The following is a 25,058-nucleotide window of genomic DNA, read 5'->3' on the forward strand; positions in this document are numbered from 1 at the left end:
ATTTAAAGCCAGGCACTTAAAACATATTGAAAGGTTAGCAGTGATGATCTGAATGCATTAATGAAACACATGGTAACTGTTAAATTGAATTCATTCAAAAAGGTCCACTTACATCACACCATCTCAGTAGCCCATTATAGCAGTATAAATCAGATTTCTCTTTTAATTTCAAACCCATTAGAATTTATCTTTTAACACCTACAGATATCAGTTATGACATAAACATAAGCAGTCTCTGAAAAACACCACTGGATTTTGTTTCTTTTCCCTAGGAGATAAAAAATTGAAAAAAAATCTAGAGGTGAAAAAGTAATTTCAACAATGAATTGAGCGGAAACATGCAAATTACTTGTCACAAATAAATAATAATATCAAAGGTTCTGAAGATAGATGAAGTTTGCTGATGACAAAATGAATTAAAGCACTTTATTTTAAACACCAGGAAACTCACCTGGAACAGTCATTGAAAATTACTTCAGATTTGCTACTGTTCATACACATTAAAACAGGAGATAGTTGAAGCCTGTGATGACATTTGGCAGAAGAAACCTGGTATTTATAGCACAATAACCTTTCACTAAGCCAAGTTATTAGAACCTAATAATTAGTACGAATGCCAAAATCAAGAAACTCAACCCTTTCTAGATTCTAAAACCTTACTATTGCAATTTCTCTCCATTCCTGTGGCAATTCATAGCCCATCAGATCTGCAACACCATGGTATTTATCCTAAAGACAAGGCAGTCAGCAGCTTTCAAAGGGTGATTTGAATATAGATTAAGAAGACAAAACTATGGCTGATGTAACTGACTCTCTTCCTAATCCCAGCGGCAGAGGCTATTTTGGCAACAGTGGAACTAGCGATCAAGTAGAAACTGCTGCAGAATATAAGCAGCACTGACATTATGGAGATCTTACAGATCCAAAATTCATATTTTCCTGCTTTTAAAACAATTAAGTACCCACGTATCATCAGCATGCAAAAAAAACTAACCCTGATAAAAATCAGCCAAACTTCTTTGCATTGGTTAGTTTTTTCCAACAGAAATCAATTTCATAAACCACATATCTGACATCATTTGGACTACTGCTCAGGAAGCCCTACTGAAAATAGAAACCCTACTAAAATAGAAATTGTCAGCCTCACTTGGTTCCCTCATTCTGAAAATAACATTGCTCTTGCAGCTCATGAGTGTTACAAAGTCTTTGGGAACTAAAAATGATACACGATCTATTCCTGCTTTCCCATGTAGAATGATCCAACATAATTTTAAGATTTTTTCCATTTTGGTTTATTTTCTAAAATCACAGTCTATGACCCTACTTAAGAAAAATTTCATATTTAAGGAAAATTACAAAGTTTCTGTTACCTGAACTTTCCAATAAGAGGCTTAATTCTGCACTGGGCTGTAACATCAAGAACACGTGCATCCATATATATGCACAACATATGTCCCCTGTACATACTGTATATTTGCCATTCCACTGGCAACTGTAGGGGGCAATCTCTGTAGATTCCCAAATATTCCTCATCTCTTCTCTCCTGAAAATGATTCTTCATGCCATGGCTGCTAAGCTGTCCTTCCCAACTGACTGGGCGACGTGCCTGTTCTGCTTTTCAGGACATACATGCAGCCAGGGTCAGCCACCACGTCGGGTCCATCCCCCCAAGATCTCAGCATGGCCGGCCTGTTGACGACAACCCTGTAGTCCACTTCTTCAAGAACATTGTAAGTCTCCCCTCCTCTTATGCACCCAAATTAAATATTTTCTTTACAATCCATCAGTAAACAAACACTCCCCTATCATTACCCTTTATTTCAAGCCTCAAATTGTACTGTACCTTTTGAGCTCATTATGCCATTCAAATGCAGAAATAATTTTTACCTAGAAGACAATACTGAAATGCTACCAAAAAAGCATGTGAACCCCCATTAGCATAGTCAAATGGTAACCATGTCAGTTATACAGCTTCACCGTAGACAGGTTTTGTCCTTGTGTCTTTAACACTGGCAGTATTCAGGAATTATTACTGTTTCATGATGGACATAAATCCAGTGGATTCCAGGCAAGCCTAAGATAGCAGAGGAGCTTCTCAATGCAATTACCATTTTTAGCTCATGGATAATGTGCAAAAAGCTTGATGATTTCTGGCATTTATTTTTGCCTTCGTTTGACAACTCTTTTGTGTTGGTTTTTAGGTCTCACCCCGTACACCACCCCCAATGCAAGCAAAGGTAAGCAGTTTCAGGGACTCAAGGCATTTATGGGCTACTTCCCACTACTTCAACTCCAAGCCTGATTCACTGTCCCTAATGGCACTATGTGAATGTCTACAGGTATCACAGGGAACAATTGAAAGCAAGAGCATAAGGCATAGAAACCATGGTTCCCTTCCTCACACACTTCCTGACTTTGTGCATGACTAATTGAAGCCATTTGCAGGGATTTTTATATTCAATTTATGGTGTGATTACTTTATGTAATGAACTAACAATAGGTAATGCTTTCAAACAAGCCTCACCAACCAGGAGCTGTCCTTCCATTTACTGAACTCAGCTAGTTTTCGAAGTATGTAATACTTACAAACCATGGCTAGTAAAGTCAGTTCCAGTAATTACAATGAACAACTTTGCCTTTTTTTGCTTCATGAAATGATGGTACAGGACTGTTGTTCTCAACTCCTGCCTGCCTTGTTATCTGGCTATTATTTCATAATCTTGGCTATCTTTTTATCTTCTTCTGTGTATGGCAGACCCAGATGCTGTGTTCCATAGTGATCACCATGTCATTATTTCTATTTCTTGCATGTACAGGGAAGAGGATTATCCCTCACCAGATTTAGCTGGGTAGGTGATGAACGTGCTTTCGGTAACAGCCCTTTTATTTACCAGGCCAAAGCATCTTTTACTCCATTGCCTCAAGCTGCTGCAGCAATGTGATAATTTTGTTTTGTCTCAAGTTTGCCATTTTACTTTTCCTGTTCCACTTTCCTTCCTCCTTCCACAGCACTTTTAAGATGAAAATTGTGTTGCTTGCTCTTATCCTGCAATTTGACAGCCCTTGCAGCAATAATTTCTTTTGCTTCAGCACAAAGGGAGCAAAACCCACTGCATGGCAAAGCTCTCTTCCTTTAAAGGTTTCTGGAAGACCCATCTGGTGCATTTTTCTTCTCCTGGGATGGACAAAATGGGAGGGAAGGCTGGGATGAGATAGGTGCTTATTCCACTTTTGCAACTGCTTTTACACAGTCTGCAAAACTAATGCTGTCACTAACCTCAGTATTTTGTTCCACCTTTCCTGTCAGATATGCCTAAGCAATTCCTAGACAAGTTCTTCCCACAGTTCTCTCACAACTAATTAAATTGTACTTCTCTACCACAGGTTTGATTTTTTATGAGATGGCATGTAAATTACTGGCATTTTAAGACAAAATATCAAAGCCTTCAAGCCATTAAGCATTTCTTTCACTATCAGAACACCACATATTAGTTGATGTGTTTGACATCTTAGAACTCATGAAATTTAAACATTTAAAGCTTTTTCACACAGGTTAACCTTCTGAGTATTTAATTCTTGAATATAAATTCATTTTTTACAGATTGATGCTTCTCTCAGATTTGAATTTATTCAGATAATTTCCTAACATCTTCCTTCGTCTTTGTTTATTACATAAAAGATTGCTTTATTGCAACAACCTCCAAATTCCTCATTTGAGTATTACATTTCAGTGATCACAAATAAAAACTACAATGTACATGATAATGATAATTTGCAATATACATCAATCTTTCTTTGCAGGGTGGTGAAACACACAAGCCAGGATATGGAAGCGGAAAATTCTATGAGCATAAATCTGCTCATAAGGGACACAAGGGATCCTATCATGAGGGCCAGGGCACTCTTTCCAGAATCTTTAAACTGGTAAAGTACAATTGAACTTAAGTACAAAAAAAAATGACCTGGGAAACAGAGAAGCCAAACCTCTCCAGAACCTGCCATGTTTGAAACAACCATATTTCCTTAATGCTTCTGACAGAATTAGACTTGCATGGATAAACCAGAAGGTTATTTTGTGGCTTAGTGACTACTTATATGATAGGAAAAAAAAGATAAAAATACACAGTTAGTGGCCATGAGGAATGAAGGTAAGTCAACAATGTCCCACAAAGACCTGGACCAGGACTAGTGTTGTTACTGAATGCAAAAATTATCTGAAATACTGAATGAAAATGAGACGACACAGCTCACTGCTACTGAATTATTTAGGAGAGTGAAAATGAAAGAGAACTGAAACTGCAGAAAGGTAATGCTGGACACATATTTAGATGCAGTAACAACTCCAGCAATCCCTTCTTGTTCCCACCCCAGGTGGACGAACTCCTATAATATGCCAGTATTGAAGGTTATGAAACCACAATGTGGGGCAAATTACAACACTGTCATATTAGAAACAAATATTTGGTCAGATTATCTTTAGTCTGGTTCAATTCCCCATTTCAAGGCACAGCACAGCCATATAAACACAGGCAATAAATGAAAACAGAACAGGAAAAAAGGTCAGTTGTGCGGATTTTCCACATCCTGTGTCAGGAAACAGACAGAGGAAAAGCAGACTATATCCACTGGCAGATACTTTATTGAAGACTATATCTTCCCTCAAAGGCAATGTTGGCAGGGAATTCACTCATAACAAATCACCCAGTGCACTATTAGAACATGAAGATGCCATCAGCAGTCAACTTCAAGTCAGAAGGTCTGAGATCCCTAGCAGAGCTGTTAATTTCAGACTCTTACTACTCCTCTCTTCAACAGATGGTAACAGTGCCTTCATTTGCAGCAAAAAACACATTTTTGTCTCTTAAACAGTTTAGGTTTTATACCTCCCATTACATAGTTGTTTTCCAAATATATGCAGCACGAAGTGACAGCACAAAAACTTAAAGGAAGTAGTAGGAATTCTTATGTTGCAATTTAAGAAAAGGAATGCTCTCTTTAGAGTAAAAATCAAACACATTTTAAGTCTTCTTTTCATGTTGTGCACTTGGTAGTTTTAGTGAGGTTCAGGTACATGAACTATTCCATGGCTATATACTCTCATTATTTGCAAAATTTCATCATTTCAACATCTGAAAATACACTTAATGATCTCTCATGAAATTTAATATTCCCTTTTTTTTTTTTTTTGCATATTCATCACAGCTATTATAGCTTAGAATTTATATACATAGCTGAGAGATACATACACCACTATGTATTTTTTAGATAACCTTCTCCGAGCCATTATAATTTCTGGAACTTTGATATGAGTTTTATTCATGCCTATTTGATTTAAACCTATTGTTTATAGCAGGAGGTATGTAAACTGTTTCTTTATATAGGTCAACAGTTTTGTAATATAAAAAAGTTATCCATTCTTTAAGATATCTTTGAAAGAAAAAAACCCAATTACCTAATGAATTAGACTGAATTTTCCTGTAACAGTTCTGTAAAACTAAGGAGGCAGCATTAAATTATGAGAAAAACATAAACTAAGAAAATGAAGTCTCAAAGTATACACGTGGGGTTTTTTTAAAGAAAACAGTTCAGTCATCACCTGACTATAGTAAAAATTACCATGCCATCACACATTTGTGGTCTTAAGTGCATTTTTCAAGATTTGCCTATAGAAAAGTTACTAAATCGAAGGAACAGGATACCAAGTTAGTCCAATCTCAAATTACAAAAAATTAAATGTCAGAATTTCAGCTTGAATCATCTTTGCTATAAAACTGCTTATTTTCTCAAGTGCAGATTTATGAATTGTCACCTTAGAATTTGACACTTCCTTATTATTTCTAAGAATTAGGCAGATTTTAGCCTTTTATGTTTTCTTAGCTTTCTCCCGTATCTGCATCTGAGCTTTCCATATAAGCCTCATATTGATATAACACTAAGAATTTACTGCAGAATGAAACTATTACATTTCAGTTCTTTCAGATGTGAAACTATTACATCTCATATGCAATGTTTGGAGATTTTGTCTTGTGCCTTGTTTTAAAGTATACACACAGTACAGGGTTCATAAAAATGAAATTTTCTATGATGTCCAAGGAAATAAGTTCTTTTTGTTAGGAAGGCCTGAATAAGAACATGCACTTGAAAGTTATTAATGAGAGACTGTCTACTCCTCTGTAGAAGAAGATTAAATGGCAGTAAATTAATCCTACGCGAAAATCAATGAAAATAAATCTTCTTTCTGAAGTGAAAAATCCCAGGAATATTTAGTGACATACTAGAGGGAAACTACAGGCTATTTTCATTAGATAGTATTTAAAATTTTGTCATACTTACAACAGGTTGATGTTCTTCAATGAAGAGCCACAAATATATATTGATTTCTAATGAATGCAACTCTGTTCTCCCTCCACAGGGAGGCTCTGGGTCCCGACCTGGATCGCGGTCTGGTTCCCCCATTGCTAGGCGTTGAAGCTCCAAGATGCCATCCAAGGATCATGTACTCTGCTTCATAATATAACTGCCTTAAAATTAGTAACAGCTGCCACAATTACCTAGATAGATGCAATCCATTACTTAATGTCAATTAGGTTCTGCATGCAGTAGATGATACAAACTTCTATTGGCAATCCCTGAGCAACAGTTGAATGAAAGGAACACAAAAAGTAGCTTTACTAGATGTTTTCCTTATTTTATGTGAAGTAACAAGATCTCTGACTTTACCCATTCTTCTTCAGGATGCCCTAACTGTATGCTGGACTCCTTTATTTCTCCCAAGCACCTAATTTAAGCTCAACCCTTCTGGTTTACTTTTAGTGAACATCAGAATTACAAATAAAGAGCTATAATGTCTTCGATACTGAGCACTGCTGTTAATGAATTTTTGAGACACTGCTGTTAAAAAAAAAAAAAAAATCCAACATGTGCAGAAGTTGTAAGGACTGTTTATCCAAATTTTCTTTTTGGTTTGTTTTTTTTTTTTCTTTTGTTTTGTTTTAATCTTCCTTCTCTCACTCACAGAATAATTTATTTTCATAACAGGATTAGGCAGTCATGGAAAGGTTTATCAAAAATCGGGAGTTCAAGGCATGTGAAGTGTGGGAGGGGGCAGATGTTGAAGAATCAATATGATATGGAGCAATAGCAATAAGGAAATTCTTTCCATACTATGATTTGCTCATTGCATCCAAACCATTAGAATAAAGAGTAGATGAGGGAGAGAAAGAGGATTTCAAATTTGAGTTAGACTAAAGTTACAAAACAAGGGATATTCCCCGAGAAACATCTAAGACTGCACCCATGACCACTGGACGTCACTGGTGCTTCACATAAACTCTGCTGCAATGGCATTAATTTTGCAGTAAAATAAGTAAATAAGCATATAAACAAAAAAAGTCTAATTTCTGAAAGAAAGCCCATCGGTACTGGTATCTCAGATAGTCCTGCACATCTCACATTAGAATTTCAAATCTTTCTCTTGGTATTGCAGCAGTGTTGTATTTGATTGGCTCATCTTTTGCCTGAGTAAGACCTGAATGCCTACTAAGGGCAGTGCACCAAAGTAAACTCATAGTAAACTACTGTGAACATTTAACTGTTGTATTGTAGTTGCCTCGTAGAAATAAGTTATAGTTCAGTTAGATTTAGATATGAATTGTTCACAAATTACTAAAATGAATGTGTGGAGATGGTATTTTCAACCACACTTAGGGAAATAAAAGGCTCTTCTGAATTGCACTGTTTTATTGCTTAAACTTAGAATTTCTTCAAACTGTCATCTAAATGTCTGATTAATTATTTTATTTTTTTTAGTTTTAGCCTATGCACTGTAGATTACAGTTAGTGCTTCCTAAGTTGAAACAGCATTCCTACTAAGTGCCCAGTAAAAGTTACCTATAAATATATGTTATTTACATTTCACATCTAAATCTATTGTAGGTTTAAATCAGTGTCCATTAATATGAAGCAATGGAAGACGAGATGATAGAAAATACATAGAGACTAAAGAAAACAAAATGCCAAAATTATTACGTATACACACACTATTACATCTATTATCTTTGTTGGTTGCTATGTGCATTTTTCTATTGTAGCTTCATTCAGATGTATACTCTGCAACGTAATAGTTGATTTAATTTGAACACATATTGTTCTTATAGGAACACAGCTTTTAAAAATAGTCACTATTGAAATAAAGTAATCAACTTGAAATGAAACTTGGGCCAGTTTTGTTTTTTACAAAGGAAAAGGATATATATATATTTAAATATACTTATATATATTTAAGTCTGATTTGTTCCCCTCCCACCATCCCCTAGAGTTTATGAATAATGTTCAGATACTAGAAAATAACACAATGACACCTTGGGACCCTGCACACAGGCTTCCAGTGGCATTGCATGGCCCGGAAGGTTGACAATAGGACACAAGAATTATGGAATCCCAGTGTCTATGGAGTGACAGCTACAGGCCAGAGGGATATTACAAGGCATAAAATGTCTATGAATAGGAAATAAAAACCAGCCCCCTTCATCAACAATTGTGGCACAAACAGCCCTCAAAAATGTGAAAAAATATTATTTAAAGTAAAAAGCCCTAGAGAAATACATCTTTCAAAAAACTGCATTGTAGAGTAACAGAATTTAACCAAAACCTCTTCCTTGCCTTCATCACTCTTCTTTCCCCTCAGTCATCTTTGCCAGAGGGTCAAAGTGGCTTTTTTGATTTGCTTCCTCTAGAGGAATTGGTACAGTACTTGAAAACATTGTTTTACTAATACAAAAAGAGATCAAAACTTAGCCTGAAATGTATTCTTTTAGTTACACACTAGTAGCTTTGATGAAAACCAGCAGTTTAAATGGCCATTTGATTTGTAAGCAAAGGATTTTTCTCGAAACAAGAATGCACAGCCAATACCAGGAGTGTGTAATTTAATGTTCTCAAGGAATGGACACAAACCAAAAGAAACTGTGAGCAGAGACAATCCAAAAACCCCAAGGTGAGCACAAGTCTACTACTGCCTTAAACCAGAAAGAACAGGATCTGTCCACTTACCCACTATACAATGTGACACATCAAGCACTCCTCAGAAGAGTTCTTCTGCTTCCTTACATAATGCATCTGCTTTAACACTGCTTTTGAAAATATCAACATACTGGTTACCATGTCTGTATTTGTTCTGAACATGAATACATAACTGCTCTGAAAAGCTCCAACTCAATATTACCAAGGCTATAAAAACCTCTGTCAAGACACTTGAAGTTCACAGGTGAAGAGGATGCAGGGAAGCAAATCAAATACAATATTAAAAATAAATTTTTTAAAAGTCTATTATTGTAGCTGACAGGACTTCCAAGTGCTGTAGGAGTAGCAAACTGAATTCAGGAAAAATGCCAGTCAACTCTATAACTCACACTGTTTATTTAACACTTCCAAGGCTTGCTGAACAGATTCATTGCCTCTAACCAACGTATAACACTTTGAGAAGTGACCCTTTAAAAATACCATCTTTTTACTAATGAGATCAGCTTTTAGGCTGTGTGTACCAAGTATGACAGAATCATTAAGTGGTCTGGGTTGCAAGATCACCTAGCTCCAAGTCCTCTGTGCATTTATACAATATTCCCTGAAATAACAGGGAGAATATTTCATACATGGTACACGCATCACAGTATATTTTCTATATTATTACAGATAAACAGTGTGCTATCCATGAGGTCAGACAGCTGTAAAATATGATGTCTGTCTTTAACAGCTGAAACATTCACAGGCTGCCTGGAAGGGAAGGCACTGCTGGGAGAACTTTATTCTTCACATCTAATAGTCAAACATGCATTTCTGTAAACAGTTTTTCCAATCTCCTAAAATCCAGAATCATATGCTTAAAAAATACACGAAACAGAACTTGGAAAAAAGTAATATTATTTAGCATGTTTTTCAATTAAATATTCCACATAACAAAAGTGTTATTTCCATGTCACCAACTATATTACTTATATACATATGCTGAACAGTTAACAAAAGAATTAAGAGATGTCCTATCAAAACCAACAGCGATTTCTCGCTTCAGCAATCTGAAATAACTAATTTGTTCACAGACAGAATATAGACAATATTTACAGAAAAGGGCTTTTTGGATCTGAGAACAATTATCTTTTAGAAAGAAAATTAAAGTCCAGGTCTGTATTATAGTACAACATATCCACCACTGATCTAGAAGTACTTGTGGCAACCAAACAGATTAACTCCTTGCTACTGGGATTAGTATTTACAAAATATACTGATTGGCCACACAGAGGCTCGTAAACTTTAAATATATATATATACATATATAAGCACACATATATATATATCTATATATATGTAACATATAAATAAAATTCAAAAGAACAAGGCAAACATAAGAAAACAGCTTCTGTCTTTGGAATGTCTACAAGACAACTATGCTTTTACTCCAGTGTTTCTTTGTTATGAATATACTTAACAAGTGGCACCTTTGAAAGCAATACTCAGTCAGCTAGGTAGTTTTGCTGAAACAATGACTTAAACAACAAATAAATGTAACATGTTTCTAAAATCCACAAAGAAAATAATAAGGAATTTACAGATTCAAAATGATAACTGTTTACAGCACTGGGGAACATTGTATGCTATAGATGACTTAGTGCGCATCTAACTTTCTCACAGCTACCACAAAGTGGTACTTGTTTACCTCACAGATTTAGTATATGGCTGTTTTCCACAGATACTGATACACAGTACCTGCTGACCCAGTACAGCAAACAACAACAGAGGCTTTTACTGGAACCTTCTCTCATTTGGATCTTTATTAATTATTGCCAAGTCCAAAACCTCAAGACTTTTACTGTAAAAACTAACATCTATCTGCCTCTGTGGTAGGAATGAAAATGAACATGCTCCCTCTCAAGAGTTTAACTCAAGAAAAGCTTGCAGTATTTTATTTTTTTTCAACAAATTCTCAAAATGCACTAAAAAAGAAAGCTTTCAAAAGAAATACAGCCTTTTCCTGTGCCTTGTAAGAAAAAAAGGGCAAAACTCCACTGTTTTATACTGCATGCATCATTAACTGCAACACCTTGTTTCCAATCTCAATTATTTTTTTAAACACATTAAAAAAAAAGTTGACTGACAGTTTCATGATTTTCCTGTGAAGTTATTCTTCATCTCCATTAAAAATGGGAATAATTCTATTCTGATATAAAGTTCCAGTTTATTTTTAAATAGATATACTGGCTGTGAATTCAAAGATGAAACTGTATACATCATTACCTGAGTTCATTGATTCACAGACAACTTAGCACAGATTAAATTGAAGTTTTCCCAATATTCTTCTACAAGCTTAAAAAAAAGAATTAATCTTTTAGGTATCTTTTGTAAATAATTAAAAAAACTATAATATATTATTCTATTGTTAATATCTTCAATGCTTGAAGCTTTAACTGTAAAGTTTAAGTGCCAGAAATATTTTTAACTTTCAAATTTCAAGGTGTTATCGAAAAACATTGCCTATACTTTGCCATTCATTTGAAGATTCTTGTACCACTTCTTCTAATTTTAGAGCACGACTAATGTCTTCCCCTTCTTGTTCTTGGTGACTCGCAGGCTCTTGTACAGGACCTACCAAAGTACATGGGAAAAAGGCAATTGAGTATGATTTGACATATGGTATAAGAAAAAGGCAGATATAGCACTTGGGAATAAAGAAATCATGATGGGAACAGTATTATACAATTACTTCAGACCCTGTAAATTCATTAGATGGTTTTGGATTTTTTTTTTTTTTAATCTAATACAATAAACTGGTCTCCTGGAATAGTTTTTCAACTCTGTATTTCTGTACACAGAACTCCAAATTAAAAAAAAAAACAAGGAACCATAAAAAGCAACAAATTGCTGTTTCAACCTGATTTTTGGGTTGCATGTGCAACTATTATCTCACCAACTGTGGTCTTTGGCTATCAGTGCTTGATTCCTCAGTAACTTAAGGGAAATGCTCTGTGCTCTCCTAACAAAATATATGGATTCCTGACCTCAGCAGTACTACCACCATGCTACATACCAGTGTAACCATGAGCCCGTTTCATATGCAGTTTCATATTGCTCTTCTGTGTAAATCCCATTGCACAGTAATCACATTTATAAGGTCTCTCTCCTGTGTGCCTTTTCATGTGGACTTTAAGAGCACTCTTCTGGTTAAATGCCTTTTCACACAGTGTACACTGAAATGGCCGTTCCCCTTTATAAGAAAGAAAAACATACTTCTTAATTTTTCCTTTTTAGATAGAAATACAGTTTGGAATTCAGTAAAAATTATCAAGATGATCTAGAAATTAAATACACATCATCATCTTCCTTGAGAGTTTCTCCAAGCAGCGCTATAGCTCCACATTGTCAGCAAAAATCTCAAATTAAATGTCAGAATAGTTACATAAGTACTAAATCACTGCTATTATCTTTCCTATCCAATTTATAACCTAGGTAAGTTATTTAACAAAGGTACAAAAAAAAATCAATTTACCAATTTGACTTTTCTGTACTCAAGGAAAGCATCACTTTTTTGCACCATGAAGAGTAATGCCGATAAAGCAATGTATAGAATTAACAAAGCTGATGCCTTTAAGAAACTGAAAAGTCAAATATGTCAACAAAAAAGTGTCCTGGTAATTCTAACTGGATCTTGTGGCTTCCTATGCCAACTAGTGATTCCATATCTCATCAAAAGAGACTTATTGTTCCAATTCTGCAAGAATACCACTGATTTCTAACTATAAACACAAGAATGTATTAACTTAAAAGGTATTTTAAAATTTAAAAATACCTACTTTGCAAAACCAGACTTTTGCTTCAACACTCAACACCACAACCTCTGACAAACACATTGTATATAATTAAGGACTTCTAAAAGCACTTTCTAAGATACTCCTTGTTATTAGTTAGAACAATAAAGCACAAGCCGGAGTAAAAACATTTTTCCAAATTCTTGCTTACAGGACCAATATATCTCTCCCTTCATTGTGTTACACCTGCATGCAAAATCCAACTTTCCAGATAATCAACAGAAGGTCCTTTAAAACACAGATATTTTCTATTTTTGTTAACAACTTTTTTTTCCTTTTTTTTGAAAAGGAATCCAGGCTTCCTGAAATTCTTTTGATTACATTTTTTTAATTCAGTGAAGGTGAATAGCCTTTTTGGTGTAATGGATTACTACACAGTTTTCGGTAGAACTGGAAGCAACTGTTTCCCCCTTATTTCAACATTTCAGCAAACCACTCTTCACTGATAAGTCCTAAATAACAAGATATTTAGAGCTATTCAGTGAAATAATGTGTTTTTCTTCTGGCCATTGATTCAGTAGCTATTACCCATTAGAAATGGTTAAAAATGTATCGTCAAGATAGAAATCATAAACACTTTCTCACAGACAAGGACAGTATCTTTATGGAAAGAAGCCAGTTTAGGTTTAGATTAACCTTTCCTAGCATAGTTTATGTAAATGCATCCATCTAAACACTTCTGTGCAGCACATTTCCACTCTTTTGGTCTCAAGTGATCTCTAAAAGAACATTCTCTTCTGAAAGAATTACAACCATATAGATTGACCTACTGTTGCCTGACATTGCTGAAACACAAAAATAAATATGAATTTAGTAAGGTCTGTTACAGTCTAGCATATGAGCGTCCTAGTACAAGAAACCCAAAAATATCTATGGATTTACTGAGTAAATTACAAGTCATTCCAAAACAGAAAGAACTCCTCCTATGATAGTGAAGATTTATGAGAAACAGATCAATAAAGGGACTCTGCTCTGTTCTCAGCCTTCCTGAACTGCTCTGTGCCTATTACAATGGGGCAGCAGCATGAAATGAAACTAAGCACAGAAAATGACAACTGGTCATCTTTCCTGCTTCCTGCATATTCTATGGAACCCTTAAAATAGGAGACAATAACATTTTCAAGAGTCTGTGTTATTTAAGTCAGTTTTGCAAAAAGCAAATTATTGAGGGTATTCTAATTTCCTTGGATTTTAACTCCTGCTTCTCTTTTCCTACCTACAGTAGAACCAGGATGTTCTTTCTAATGCAGTAACCACAAACCAGCTTGATGCTGGGGCAAGAGAAAACTCTGATTGACTCACTCTGAGTTACCATTTTGAGGGAATCTTCTTATTCTACAGCACATCCAGCCAAATTCACTGGTCCCCTCCAGTTTAGTAGCAACAGTAGACAACTTTCCACTGTCTTATTTATGTTTAGCAGCCATGACAACTCTTTCTTGGTAGCAGTGGTAGGGAAAACAAAGAACTTGTTTCAGAGAACTGACTGCTGTATTTAGAACTCATGTTCTTAAAAAGAATGTTTGTCAGGCACAGAAGGTGACAGGGAGGACAGCTGGGCTATCATCCTATGTACAGCCTTCAATTTACAGCAGGGCAGAAGCTGCAACCTGAAAAGCAAACTTACATCACAGAAAATGAGTGCTCCCTAGGAGAAGTCAGTATGGACTTTTTATAGATTAATTGCTGAAGAAAATAATACAAGTGGAATACGTGGAAAAGAACACAACAAATCAAAAGCACAGGCATTAGAAACAGATGACCTGTGCAAGTAGCTCAGTGACAATGAAGCACTGCATACAGCAGTCAACATCAGCAGTCAAACCCATCCCTTGTTTAATGCTACTGAGCACACATTTGCACATTCTTCTATATGATTGAGGATGATCATAACCAGTGTTTTTAAATCATTTCAAACAATACTTTAAAATATGCTTTTATTAATCTGTTTCAAAGGCTGACAAACTTTTAGACACAAGCTCATGCACTCACATTACCACTGCAGTACTGCCAGTCCCACAATACAGATTAGCTTAGCGAAGCACATGAATTTTCAAGTTTGCTGTTCCTCCTTTTAATTTCCAAATATTTGAAGTAAGAAATGTATTTGGTTTTTTTAAGCTTAAGTTCATATTTAAATGCAGTTAGCTGAAAAGCATAAGCAAGGGCTCCAAACATAACACCCAGATATTCATAAGAAAACCTCTCATGATAAAAACAATTTCTGGTGTCACCTGTGTGGATGCGACTGTGTCTCTCCAGCTGACTTGGCTTAGCAAAAGCTTTTTCACAAGTATCACACTTAAACACTCTGGGCTTCTGGGAACTCAGTGAAGGTCCACCCTGATGGGTTTGCATGTGTTCCTAAGACAGCATAGAAAATAATTAATTTCAGACCATTTAAAACTATTTCAGTAGTTAAAATAAAAATACATTCACACCTTGAAGACAAAAGCAGAGGATCTTAGTCATCAGCAGACAAGCTGGAAGAAAATGGAAGCCTGCATTGTTTTGGTTTTTTTTTTTCCCTTTTAAATGAGACATTATTTTTGTGTATTTCCAAGATTAAAAAAAAAAATGTTTTCCAATTACCATTTGAGTAAGAGTTGCCTTGGGGCAGTTTTCCTTATCTGCTGTTAATGGCCCCATCAATGCCTGGCCACATGACTCAGAGATAACACTGTCCAGGAGGAGGAGGTGATTAAGGACACACCTTGTGACTCATAATAACACATTGTGAGATGCTCTGCCCAAAGGGGAGGAGCTAGGCATTCCCACCTGGATAAAAGTGGAGATTTCTACACAGAGGGGAGCCTTTTCACAGGTTCTCCGAGAAGACACAGCAACTACATCTGCCATCCCAAGAGGACTGCAGCTACTCCAATTCGGACTGCTACCAGCACGCTGGCCAGGTTGTATTCTGACTTTGTTAGGAGCCTTTCCCTTTGTATTATTGCATGTATTTTTTTCCTTTTCCCCTTTTCCCAATAAATTGTATTTCTGACTTGGAGTCTCTCACTGGTTTTGCTTTCAAACCAGAACAGTGTATCAACTCTCTAACCATCCATCTTCACACTTCTGAAAAACTCTATCAATAACTGTGCGTCTTTCTTTTTTGGAATACATTAGTCCCTTTAGTAATTATCTGAAGCAAAACAAAATACAGAAAACCAAACCAGAGTTCCTTAAATGTTCTGTTCATCTACAAAGAGGTATTTTGACAACTGTGCATTGTCAACTAACAAAGGATTTTTCCACCCTCTCCTCCACAGTATCCATCGCCCTTCTTGTCTGATATGTGGGCATTCCTCAGCACCTGAATTGGTAACACTGTCAAACTGCACAGGCCTCAAAGAGGCAACTATCACAACATACACACACACAGCTGCATGATGGCAAGATGCAAATAGAACCACTTCACAATGGACTCATAATTGAAAAAAAAAACACCAGAAAATTAAATCACTAATGTTCTTAATGGTAAGATAGCAGGATGTTTTATCTTCATGAAGAAGCATCAATAACAGTTCTAATTTCAGTGTTTTTAATACACTGATGCAGGGCCCAGATGTTTTTCAAACTTAGAAGAATATTTCTTTTATCTATTAATTTTTTTTCATTTTAAATGTATTTGTTAATACCAAGATAAAAATCAAATTAAAAAAGAAAATAAATAAAAAAATATATAACTTTAAAAATCTAATCAAGAACTGTCTGTGAAACAGTACTACAAATACTTGACCACTTTCTAAAATGTATGTGGATATTCTTTTCTAGTCTATTTGATTAAAGACTAAACTATTAATTAGTCTTTACTATACCTAAACAATAAGCCTTCTTGATGTCTATGAAGTTCTATTCCTCACTCCACGAACTGAAGCAAACTGTGTCTGCAGTTTGTTTACACTGGAAAATCAGCGAGACAGTTACATGGAAGAATATTATTATCACAGTACTTATAATAATAGACTATTATAGGGACATAATATAAGGTCTTCTGAGAAAAATTAGGTATCTTAAAACCCCTGCTTAGGTGGAAATAAACAAAATCTTTAGATTTTATCTTGTTCATTACCACCTCAAGCATTGAAATGGTGGAAGCATACTATGACCTACTTCATAAAAATGATCTGAAATTAGTTGCTTCCTTCTTTCACCATAAAACCCAAATAAAAAACCCAAACCTCCAAATCCCAACAACTCCCACCCCATCTTCTACTTGAATGTAAACAACATTTCATCCTTAGATAACCCTGTAAAACTTTGCCAACTTTCTTTGAAGAAACGGTTTGTGATGCAATTCTGTTCCACTGATCTGTGTACCTCTTATATTTTTCCTGTAAAATAAATATACTTTTGAAAATAGTTCATGGAAATGCAACATTCTGAAGTGCAATCATCTCTTTACTGACCTAGTTAGTATTTCACTGATTGTTCCTGTGATGTTTTACAACTTTATTTATTCAATTCTTATATCCTTCAGAGATTAATTATCTTGGGGTAGCAAACAAGCATTATCTAATTAAAAAATAAGATCAGGAAACCTTCTTTGAAATGGTTCAGGCATTAGTATGCCACTCTTATACCCCATCACTCCTAAAACTAATTGTAACCACCTCTGAATGTGTGTCAATAAAAAGTTTTTTTCATTCCATTGTTTTAATAAGATGATAAGGTCTTTTCCTTTCATCTTGGAATCATGTCTATGCCTTATTTACTGTCAACAATCAACTTCCAGATACTTCCACTACATATTCATATGAAACTGGACAGTTTAGTCACTGTGCATGTCTTAAGGTTCTCCTCTCTGAAGCTGTAAAACAGGACAGTAACCCACATCAGAAGGGGAACTGAGTCACTAGACTAAAAAGCCTTAACATGGGGGGTGGAGTGAGTGGTGGAGGTGTACTCTTCCCAAAATCCTAAGCCAAACCCCAACATTTATCTTTGAATTTGCTGTTAAAGACTGCTCACAGCTGAAGCTGCTATTAACACCTTGATAAAGAAAAGATTCTGATAAAGGGTGGAATTTGTATTAGTACTTGATGGTCCAGTGGTAAATTAAACTGTCCTTTAAGACCTTTAAGATCAAAGCAAATTCTTAACCAGCCCTGACAAGCCTATCACTAAACTATGTCTATGGACTATGTCTATCACTACGGACTAAACTGTCCAGAGTGCCTGCCACATCTACACATTTTCTAAACAGCTTCACAGTTGGTGACTTGACAACTTCCCTTGACAGGCTATGCCAGTGCCTGACAAGACTTTCAGTGAAGAAATTTTCCCAGATATCCTATCTAAATCTCCTCTAACATAACTGAGGTAATTATCTCTTGTCCTATTGTTCATTACCCAGGAGAAAAGGCCAACCCCCACCTGGCCACAATCTGCTTTCAGGTAGTTGTACAGAGTATTAAGTGACCCCCCCACCCCAGCTCCTTTTCTCCAGGCTAAAACAACCCAAACTTCCCTCAACTGCTCCTCCTAAGAGTTGTGCTCTTCATCTTTCACCAGCTCTGTCACCCTTCTCTGGACACACTCCAGAGCCTCAGTGTCCTTCTTGAACTGAGGGCCCAAAACTGAACACGGGATTTGAGGTGCAGCCTTGCCAGCACAACGTAAAGAGGGACAGTCACTGCCCTGCTCCTACTGGCCACACCACTGCTAATACAGGCCAGGAAGCCATCGGCCTCCTTGGCCACCTGGGCACACCCTGGCTCTTGTTCAGCCACTGTCGATCAGCACTCCCAGCACTCCTGCTTTTCCACCAGCAGCGTTCCAGCCACTCTGTCCCCAGCCTGTGGCACTGCCTGGGGTTTTTCATGACCCAAAAGCAGGACCCGACACTTGGCCTTGTTAAACCTCCCAAAATGGCCCCAACCCATTGATCCAGCCTGTCCAGATCCCTCTGCAGAGCCTTCCTGCCCTCCTGCACACCAACATTCCATCCAACTTGGTCATCTGCAAAAAGACTCAGATTGCACTCAATCCTCTTGTCCAGATCATTGATAAAGATATTAAATAGAACTGGCCCCAGCACTGAGCCCTGGAGAACACGATTTGTGACCAGCCATCAGCTGGATGTGATTCCATTCACCACTATTCTTTGGTCCTGGACATACAGCCAATTTTTTCCCAGAAAACAGTAAACCTATCAGTTTCTCCAGAAGAATGCTGTGGGAGGCAGTGTCAAAGGCTTTGCTACAGACCAGGTAGACAACATCCACAACCTTTCTCTCCTCCACTGAGAAAGTCACTTTGTCACGGGAAATCATGTCACTCAAGCAGGACCTCCATTTCATAAACACATACTAACTAAGCCTGATCTCCTGGCTGTCCTGCATGTGCCACATGATGGCACTCGAGCTGCTCCATAACCTTTCCTAGCACTGAGATCAGGCTGAAAGGGCCATAGTTTCCCAGATCCTACTTCCAGCCCTTGTAGGTGTAGCATCACAGGTGCTAAGATCCAGTCAACTAGGACCTCCCTGGTTAGCCAGCACTGCTCACCATAAATGATTGAAAATGGCTTGGGAAGCTCTTCTAACAGGTCCCTTGGTACCCTTGGGTGGGCTCATCCAGTCCTATAGACAACTTGTGCATGTCTAAGTGGTGTAGCAGGTCACTGACCATTTCCCCTCCCTCCACGGAGATGGCTACGGTGCTGCATGCATCAGCACAGGGACATTTCAAATGCGCTCCAGTGAACTCAGCACACTGGGGTGGAGCTTGAAGGGCCTCACTGGCACACAAACCCTAAAACACTGGCATGCTGCCCTTAAGCTTATCTCCAACAAGTCTGGTTTTATCCCTTCCTCCCTACAAATGTAGGTTAGATGATATCTCTCAACATGCCCTGGTAACTCCTCAGCAGAGATCTTTTTGCCCCTTTGAGATAAGTGTAGCCCATCTGCAGCAGGCCTGCTGTTGTGTAGACCAATCCATGATCAAAAACCCCTAAATTCTGCTGGTGATGCCAGTCTCAGAGACAGTTACTGATCTGCCAGCTCTTCCTACACAACTCCCTGCAACTGGAAGGACAGAGGAAGAGATTACTTGTGTTTCTGATCCCTTTACAATTGTCCCAAGGGCCTGAAGTGTCTTGTGAATTAATGCCTTTGAACTTCTTACTGCAATTTTGATTGCTGCCTTCCTGAAAAATTACTTATGGATAATAATCTGAGGGACATACTAGGGTAAGATGTTATCTTGTCATATCTTTAACCTGGGCCCAGTTTTAAGAAAACAAACTGAAGAGACTGATTTTTGGAGTTTGTTATCATTACTCAAGGAAAACAAGTATCAAGACTCCTTTGGGTTTTTTCCTGGAAAATTTCTTCTAACTCAGAGGTTAAGAGTTTCACAACAACACATTTTATGATAGCTTCCTATAGTCTAGTTGACAGACATGATCATTCCAAGAGGATGAACTTCACAAAGAGAGTATATTTCATTAAAATATTATATCAAAGTGAAAGAAAAGCTATTGAAGAGCGCTCCTAAAAGCTAATATAAATATGAAGATAATATAAATAATATAAATACATTGCATTTGGCTCCAGAAATTTCTTACTATAAATTCTGGGCAGCTGGCAAAATTCTGGGCAACTTATATGTTTACTCTTTTCTTAAAGCTCTTCTTCAAATTACTTCCTTTAAATATCTCTCAGAGGTAAGATACTGGCCTGAACAACGCACTTGTCTGGTACAGCCCAATATTCCTAACATGAACATTCTATAATCCAATTAAGAACTTAGATACACCACTAATTTTTTCAAAAGACTTGTAAGTATTAGGTTGTTCATAATCTAGAGAAAACATCACTAGACAACAGCAATAATACAAAGCCATTTTAAAACAAATACTTCCTCTATCACTTGTACTCACATGAAAGAGTGTCTACAAATGAAACTATAAGATTGCAAAGCAGGTAACTTCCTAGATACCAAAAGATTATCTGGAGATGAGGATTAGCACTGATGATATTCATATGCAAATAAAGTGAGTGAAATCCTTTCCTGACACTACTACTTGCATGACAGGCATTAACATTTTTCATTCTGTAGTCAATATATGCATTAAAATCCTCTCCATGCTCCAGAAGAGAGTTCTCTATCTGTGCATACGTTATCACTTAGACTGCCTCTCTTTCAGATGTACACCTCTCACACTGTAAAGGGAAAGCAAAAACAAAGGGCTAATAGGTACCTTTTGTTAATATCACAGAAAGTCCAAAACAAAAGGAGTTAAGAGAACAATCAACTGTTATTACCAAATACCTTGAGATGTGTTGCCCTCTTAAAGGCCTTATTGCAGATGTGGCAAACGTGTATTCGCTCCTTGCCATGAACCTCTTTGCAGTGGTGCGTCAGCATGGTGATGGAATAAAAGGTTTGGCTACACTCAAAACACTGGTGCCCACGAGTTTCTTTTTCTGCTTGACTGCTTTTAGTCACATTAGGGGAAACTTCTGTCACCTGCAACAATTTACAAATATACAAATACACTATAAGGTAATTTCATAAACACATCCACATTGGTTTATTTTTTAAAATCTACCTCAACATGACAAATTTTTGGAGAGCATCTGCAAGTAACTTACAGACACAAAAGAAGTCAGTTATATGTAAATATGAACTTCTATTTCATTGCTCTAAAGAATGACACATGTATGTATTTTAAGAAAACAACATTAGTAGCTATGATCAAATTAACTTAACACATCATAAATAGAGTATGTGTGTATCCGTATTTTTCTACATTCAGTTTTATACTCCTAAAAAACTCCAATGATCCTCAATATGCCACCAAAAAAATTCAAAACCAAAAGCATTCCAGACAGAAACAAAGTTATCTCTGATTTTGTAGAGAAGAAGAATATTTTCTATTTGTTTAACTTCTTTACTGGGGATTCTATTTTCGTAAGGAAGTAAAGGTCTACATCCAGAAGTACTGAAACACAACGAAAAATTGATAGAATTGGATGGTGGTGTGCTGCATTATTGTTTTAATTAGTGAGAACTGCCTGGAAAAACTACTTTCTTCAGATAATTTAATACCAAATTCCTGTCTAATACAAATTCCACTTTATAGATACAGAGGAATCCTATTTTAGGGCTTACCCTACCAGGCTGGTTGACAACATTCACTCTGCCTTCAAGAAAACAATTCTGAACCACATTTTCTAATACCAAAACTGTATTACTTATGTAGGAGTTTCTATTGTGATTCAAAGGCGTAAGAAGTTGCAAAGACTTCATGTTGCACCATCTCTGAAACAACTTGGATACACAAAGAGAATGGAAACAACAGGTGCTATTTTTGCCCCACAGCTCCAAAATTTATCTATTTTTATTATCTAAATACCAACTTACTTGGAAATCTTTGGAGAAGTCTGCATTGAGCACACGATTATGTGATTTGTAGAAAGAAACACATTATTAATTACATTTCTTTCTTGTGTGCATGTATATATATATATGAAAGTGGTTTTTAATTCAAAACTTAAAACAGAATCTGCATGACTAGGAAGTCACAGATAACCTATGACCAAAACTCGTGTTTGGGAATGACATCAGCCTTCATGATTCAAGATAAAAATACATTGTTCCAGTATTCTGATTAAATAAAAGTCCTTTACCACAAAAGATACAAAAATACGGAGTATCTACCTGGTATGTTATTTCATCAGAGTTTGCAGGTGCTGAATGGGGTGTATGGCTCACCAGTATTACTTGCTGTGATCCTGATGCACTTTGGCTAGCAAGACTGGAATCTGTGAGTATAGCAGGGAACTGCTGACCCTGTCAGAGGAGGGAGCACATAAAAAGAGTACCTATATTTAAAAAGCTGTATTTAAATAGCTGACTGGAATAATGTAAGTTTTCACACCAAAACACTACTTTTCTTTTTCCTTTAGAAAGAAACATTTCAGAACCCTATCTGAACAAATGCAACAGCTTTCCTTCCTTTTCTCCTTTAAATTTATATGTAACCATTTAAGGGTAACAACAGCTGGAAGTTTGCAAGACTAGATTCAGTTCCGATTAATTTTTTCCAGCCTTGCATGAAATGCTAAATGTTTTAGCCTTCCATTGCCTTTCTTTATCTCCTGTATTCTGCTCTCCTGCATGGCCTTCCCATGGTATCTTCTTTTATTTAAATCTCTTGATTAAACATACTTCCAAATCCCATGAAATCATGATACAAAATCACTACTTAGGATATATGATTACTAATATCTTACTGCTTCTATTTTTACACTACTCTTAATGACTTTTCAATTTCCCAGGGAAACACAGCTCTTTTACATACTACCTGTCTATTCACCATAATTTCTTGCAATATAAACTGTGTTTGCACAGCTATTATTATTCTTCAGTATTTCAATTTTATTTACGCTTGTCTTAATAGGAGGCACAGGTTCTTATCCATAAAGAGCAACATTGCCAAATGTTATCACTGAAATTATTACAAAGCCTGAAATGAAACAATGTTCTGCTTTGTTACTCTGTGATATCAGAAATCACAAACACATCATAATAATTATTTAAGAAAGCTTTTCTTTCTTCCCCACAGCAAAACTGCAGAGGAAAGCATATAATTTTGCTTCACCAGTTTTAATCACAGCACATGCAAGATAAATAGTATTTAATTTGTATACACTTACATACTAATTGAAGTAAAAAAATAAATAAAAATCAATTTAAACCTTGTTAAGCCAGGAAAATAGAAGAAACAGCCCAAGTTTTTAGATGTAAAATATACATTGAAATCTCAACCAAACAACCGTTCCACTTTGTATTCTTTTAATATTATTTTTTATCTCCCCACTCTGTAGATTCTAGTTTTCTTGATGACAACACAATTTTTAAGTTATGCTATAAATGAAACTAATAGTAATGTTACTGGAGAGATTATAGTCCATACAGCACCATGTTTATAAAATTTCTTACAATGGCACCTGTTATTAAAGATAGTCAATTAAATCTGTCCTGCTACTTGATGTGAAAAGAACTGTCACAACTGCTGCTCAACTCCCCCATTCACAAGTAGGAAAAGAAATATTTACCAAATGAAATAATATATTTAGGAGTACTAAGCTGTATTACTGAATAATGACAATGAAGTACATAGCCTAACACCAAAAACTTATCTCAAACCATGTTTGAAATAATAGAATCCATCTGTTAATTTAAAAAAACAAACAACCTTGCAAAATTTATCAGCACTTCTGTTCCAACAGTTTGCTTTTCTAGATGCCAAACTCATATGGTTGGCAGAGAGAAGGAAAATTAACTAAAATATCAAATATTATGTATTTGCAGGACAAAATTATATTCTAAGCAAAAGAAATTATGTTCTGTAAGACAGCAAGATAAATTTATCTGTCAGTTCAGAAAAGCCTCTTACCTGCGAAGTGATATTAAGTGTAACTGCATCAAGACCACCTGACAACATTCCCTGAGTGTCAGCAAGAGTCAAAGTGACACTACCATCTCCTCCAACTCCTGATGAAGACATCACCAAATTCTGTGCAGAAACTGCAGCGTGAGATATGGGTGTTGCTGGAGGAAGGTTTGCTCCCCCTGTTGTATTAAGTTCTGGAACATATGCAAAATGGTAAAAAAAAAAAAAAAATGGTTACATACATAAACACTAAACTACAAATCAAATTTATTTTAAGTGAATTTAGTAATTTCTGCTTCCCTTTGCTAGGATTTTCTATTGTGGAATCAACAAAATCAGTTAAAACTGCTAATCAAGAACCTAAAGTTATCAGTCAGATAAAATTAGAAAAATTACATTTAAGTGTAGCTTCATGAACACAGTATTGCACTCACAGGTGGTCATGTGCATATACAAACATTTATAGGTAGAAATTCATAAACATACTTAAAATCACAAAATTTGAGTACTAGAACAAATTTGGTATTTTATCACTTCTGCAGTGAAGGCATCAGATTTTGTTGTCCTCCAGTTTATAGATATAATCTTTCAATACTCCTTTAACTGCCTCAAAGTACTAATTTAAGACATGTCTTATTTTCATTTTTTTCCTACAGTGTGGAATAAAGTTCATTTAAGCTGACATAACAATTTAAAGCTTGTGAGACAACACACAAAACACTCAAAGTTCCTGAATCATGACATGCAAGATTGTGTCATTTAATTCTAGTATTTACTTTTTAAACAAAATA

The 25,058-nt window shown here is 36.1% G+C and overlaps 2 protein-coding genes across 12 annotated transcripts in view; one reads left to right on the plus strand and one right to left on the minus strand.

Annotated features, from left to right (window-relative positions):
- The window catches only part of MBP (myelin basic protein), a 110,918-nt gene extending 102,705 nt beyond the window's left edge, over positions 1-8,213 (plus strand). For 4 of the 7 annotated variants that reach the window (XM_021530848.3, XM_021530849.3, XM_021530851.3 and 1 more), the window contains 5 exons: positions 1,623-1,730; positions 2,202-2,237; positions 2,817-2,849; positions 3,802-3,924; positions 6,413-8,213. In XM_021530848.3, coding sequence (XP_021386523.1) covers positions 1,623-1,730; positions 2,202-2,237; positions 2,817-2,849; positions 3,802-3,924; positions 6,413-6,469 — 357 coding nt within the window. In that variant the 3' untranslated portion in view covers positions 6,470-8,213. The remainder of the gene's footprint in view (positions 1-1,622; positions 1,731-2,201; positions 2,238-2,816; positions 2,850-3,801; positions 3,925-6,412) is intronic. The other 3 variants (XM_077784634.2, XM_085571848.1, XM_077784639.2) reach the window with 1 other exon arrangement.
- The window catches only part of ZNF236 (zinc finger protein 236), a 76,314-nt gene continuing 58,223 nt past the window's right edge, over positions 6,968-25,058 (minus strand). For all 5 annotated transcript variants that reach the window (XM_077784623.2, XM_077784620.2, XM_077784610.2 and 2 more), the window contains 6 exons: positions 24,271-24,461; positions 22,530-22,661; positions 21,138-21,335; positions 15,089-15,218; positions 12,077-12,253; positions 6,968-11,634 (listed from right to left, as the gene is read on the minus strand). In XM_077784623.2, the coding sequence (XP_077640749.1) occupies positions 11,507-11,634; positions 12,077-12,253; positions 15,089-15,218; positions 21,138-21,335; positions 22,530-22,661; positions 24,271-24,461 (956 nt within the window). In that variant the 3' untranslated portion in view covers positions 6,968-11,506. The remainder of the gene's footprint in view (positions 11,635-12,076; positions 12,254-15,088; positions 15,219-21,137; positions 21,336-22,529; positions 22,662-24,270; positions 24,462-25,058) is intronic.

Source organism: Lonchura striata, chromosome 2 (assembly GCF_050655825.1).
Source record: "Lonchura striata isolate lonStrDom1 chromosome 2, ASM5065582v1, whole genome shotgun sequence".
Taxonomy (NCBI): domain Eukaryota; kingdom Metazoa; phylum Chordata; class Aves; order Passeriformes; family Estrildidae; genus Lonchura; species Lonchura striata.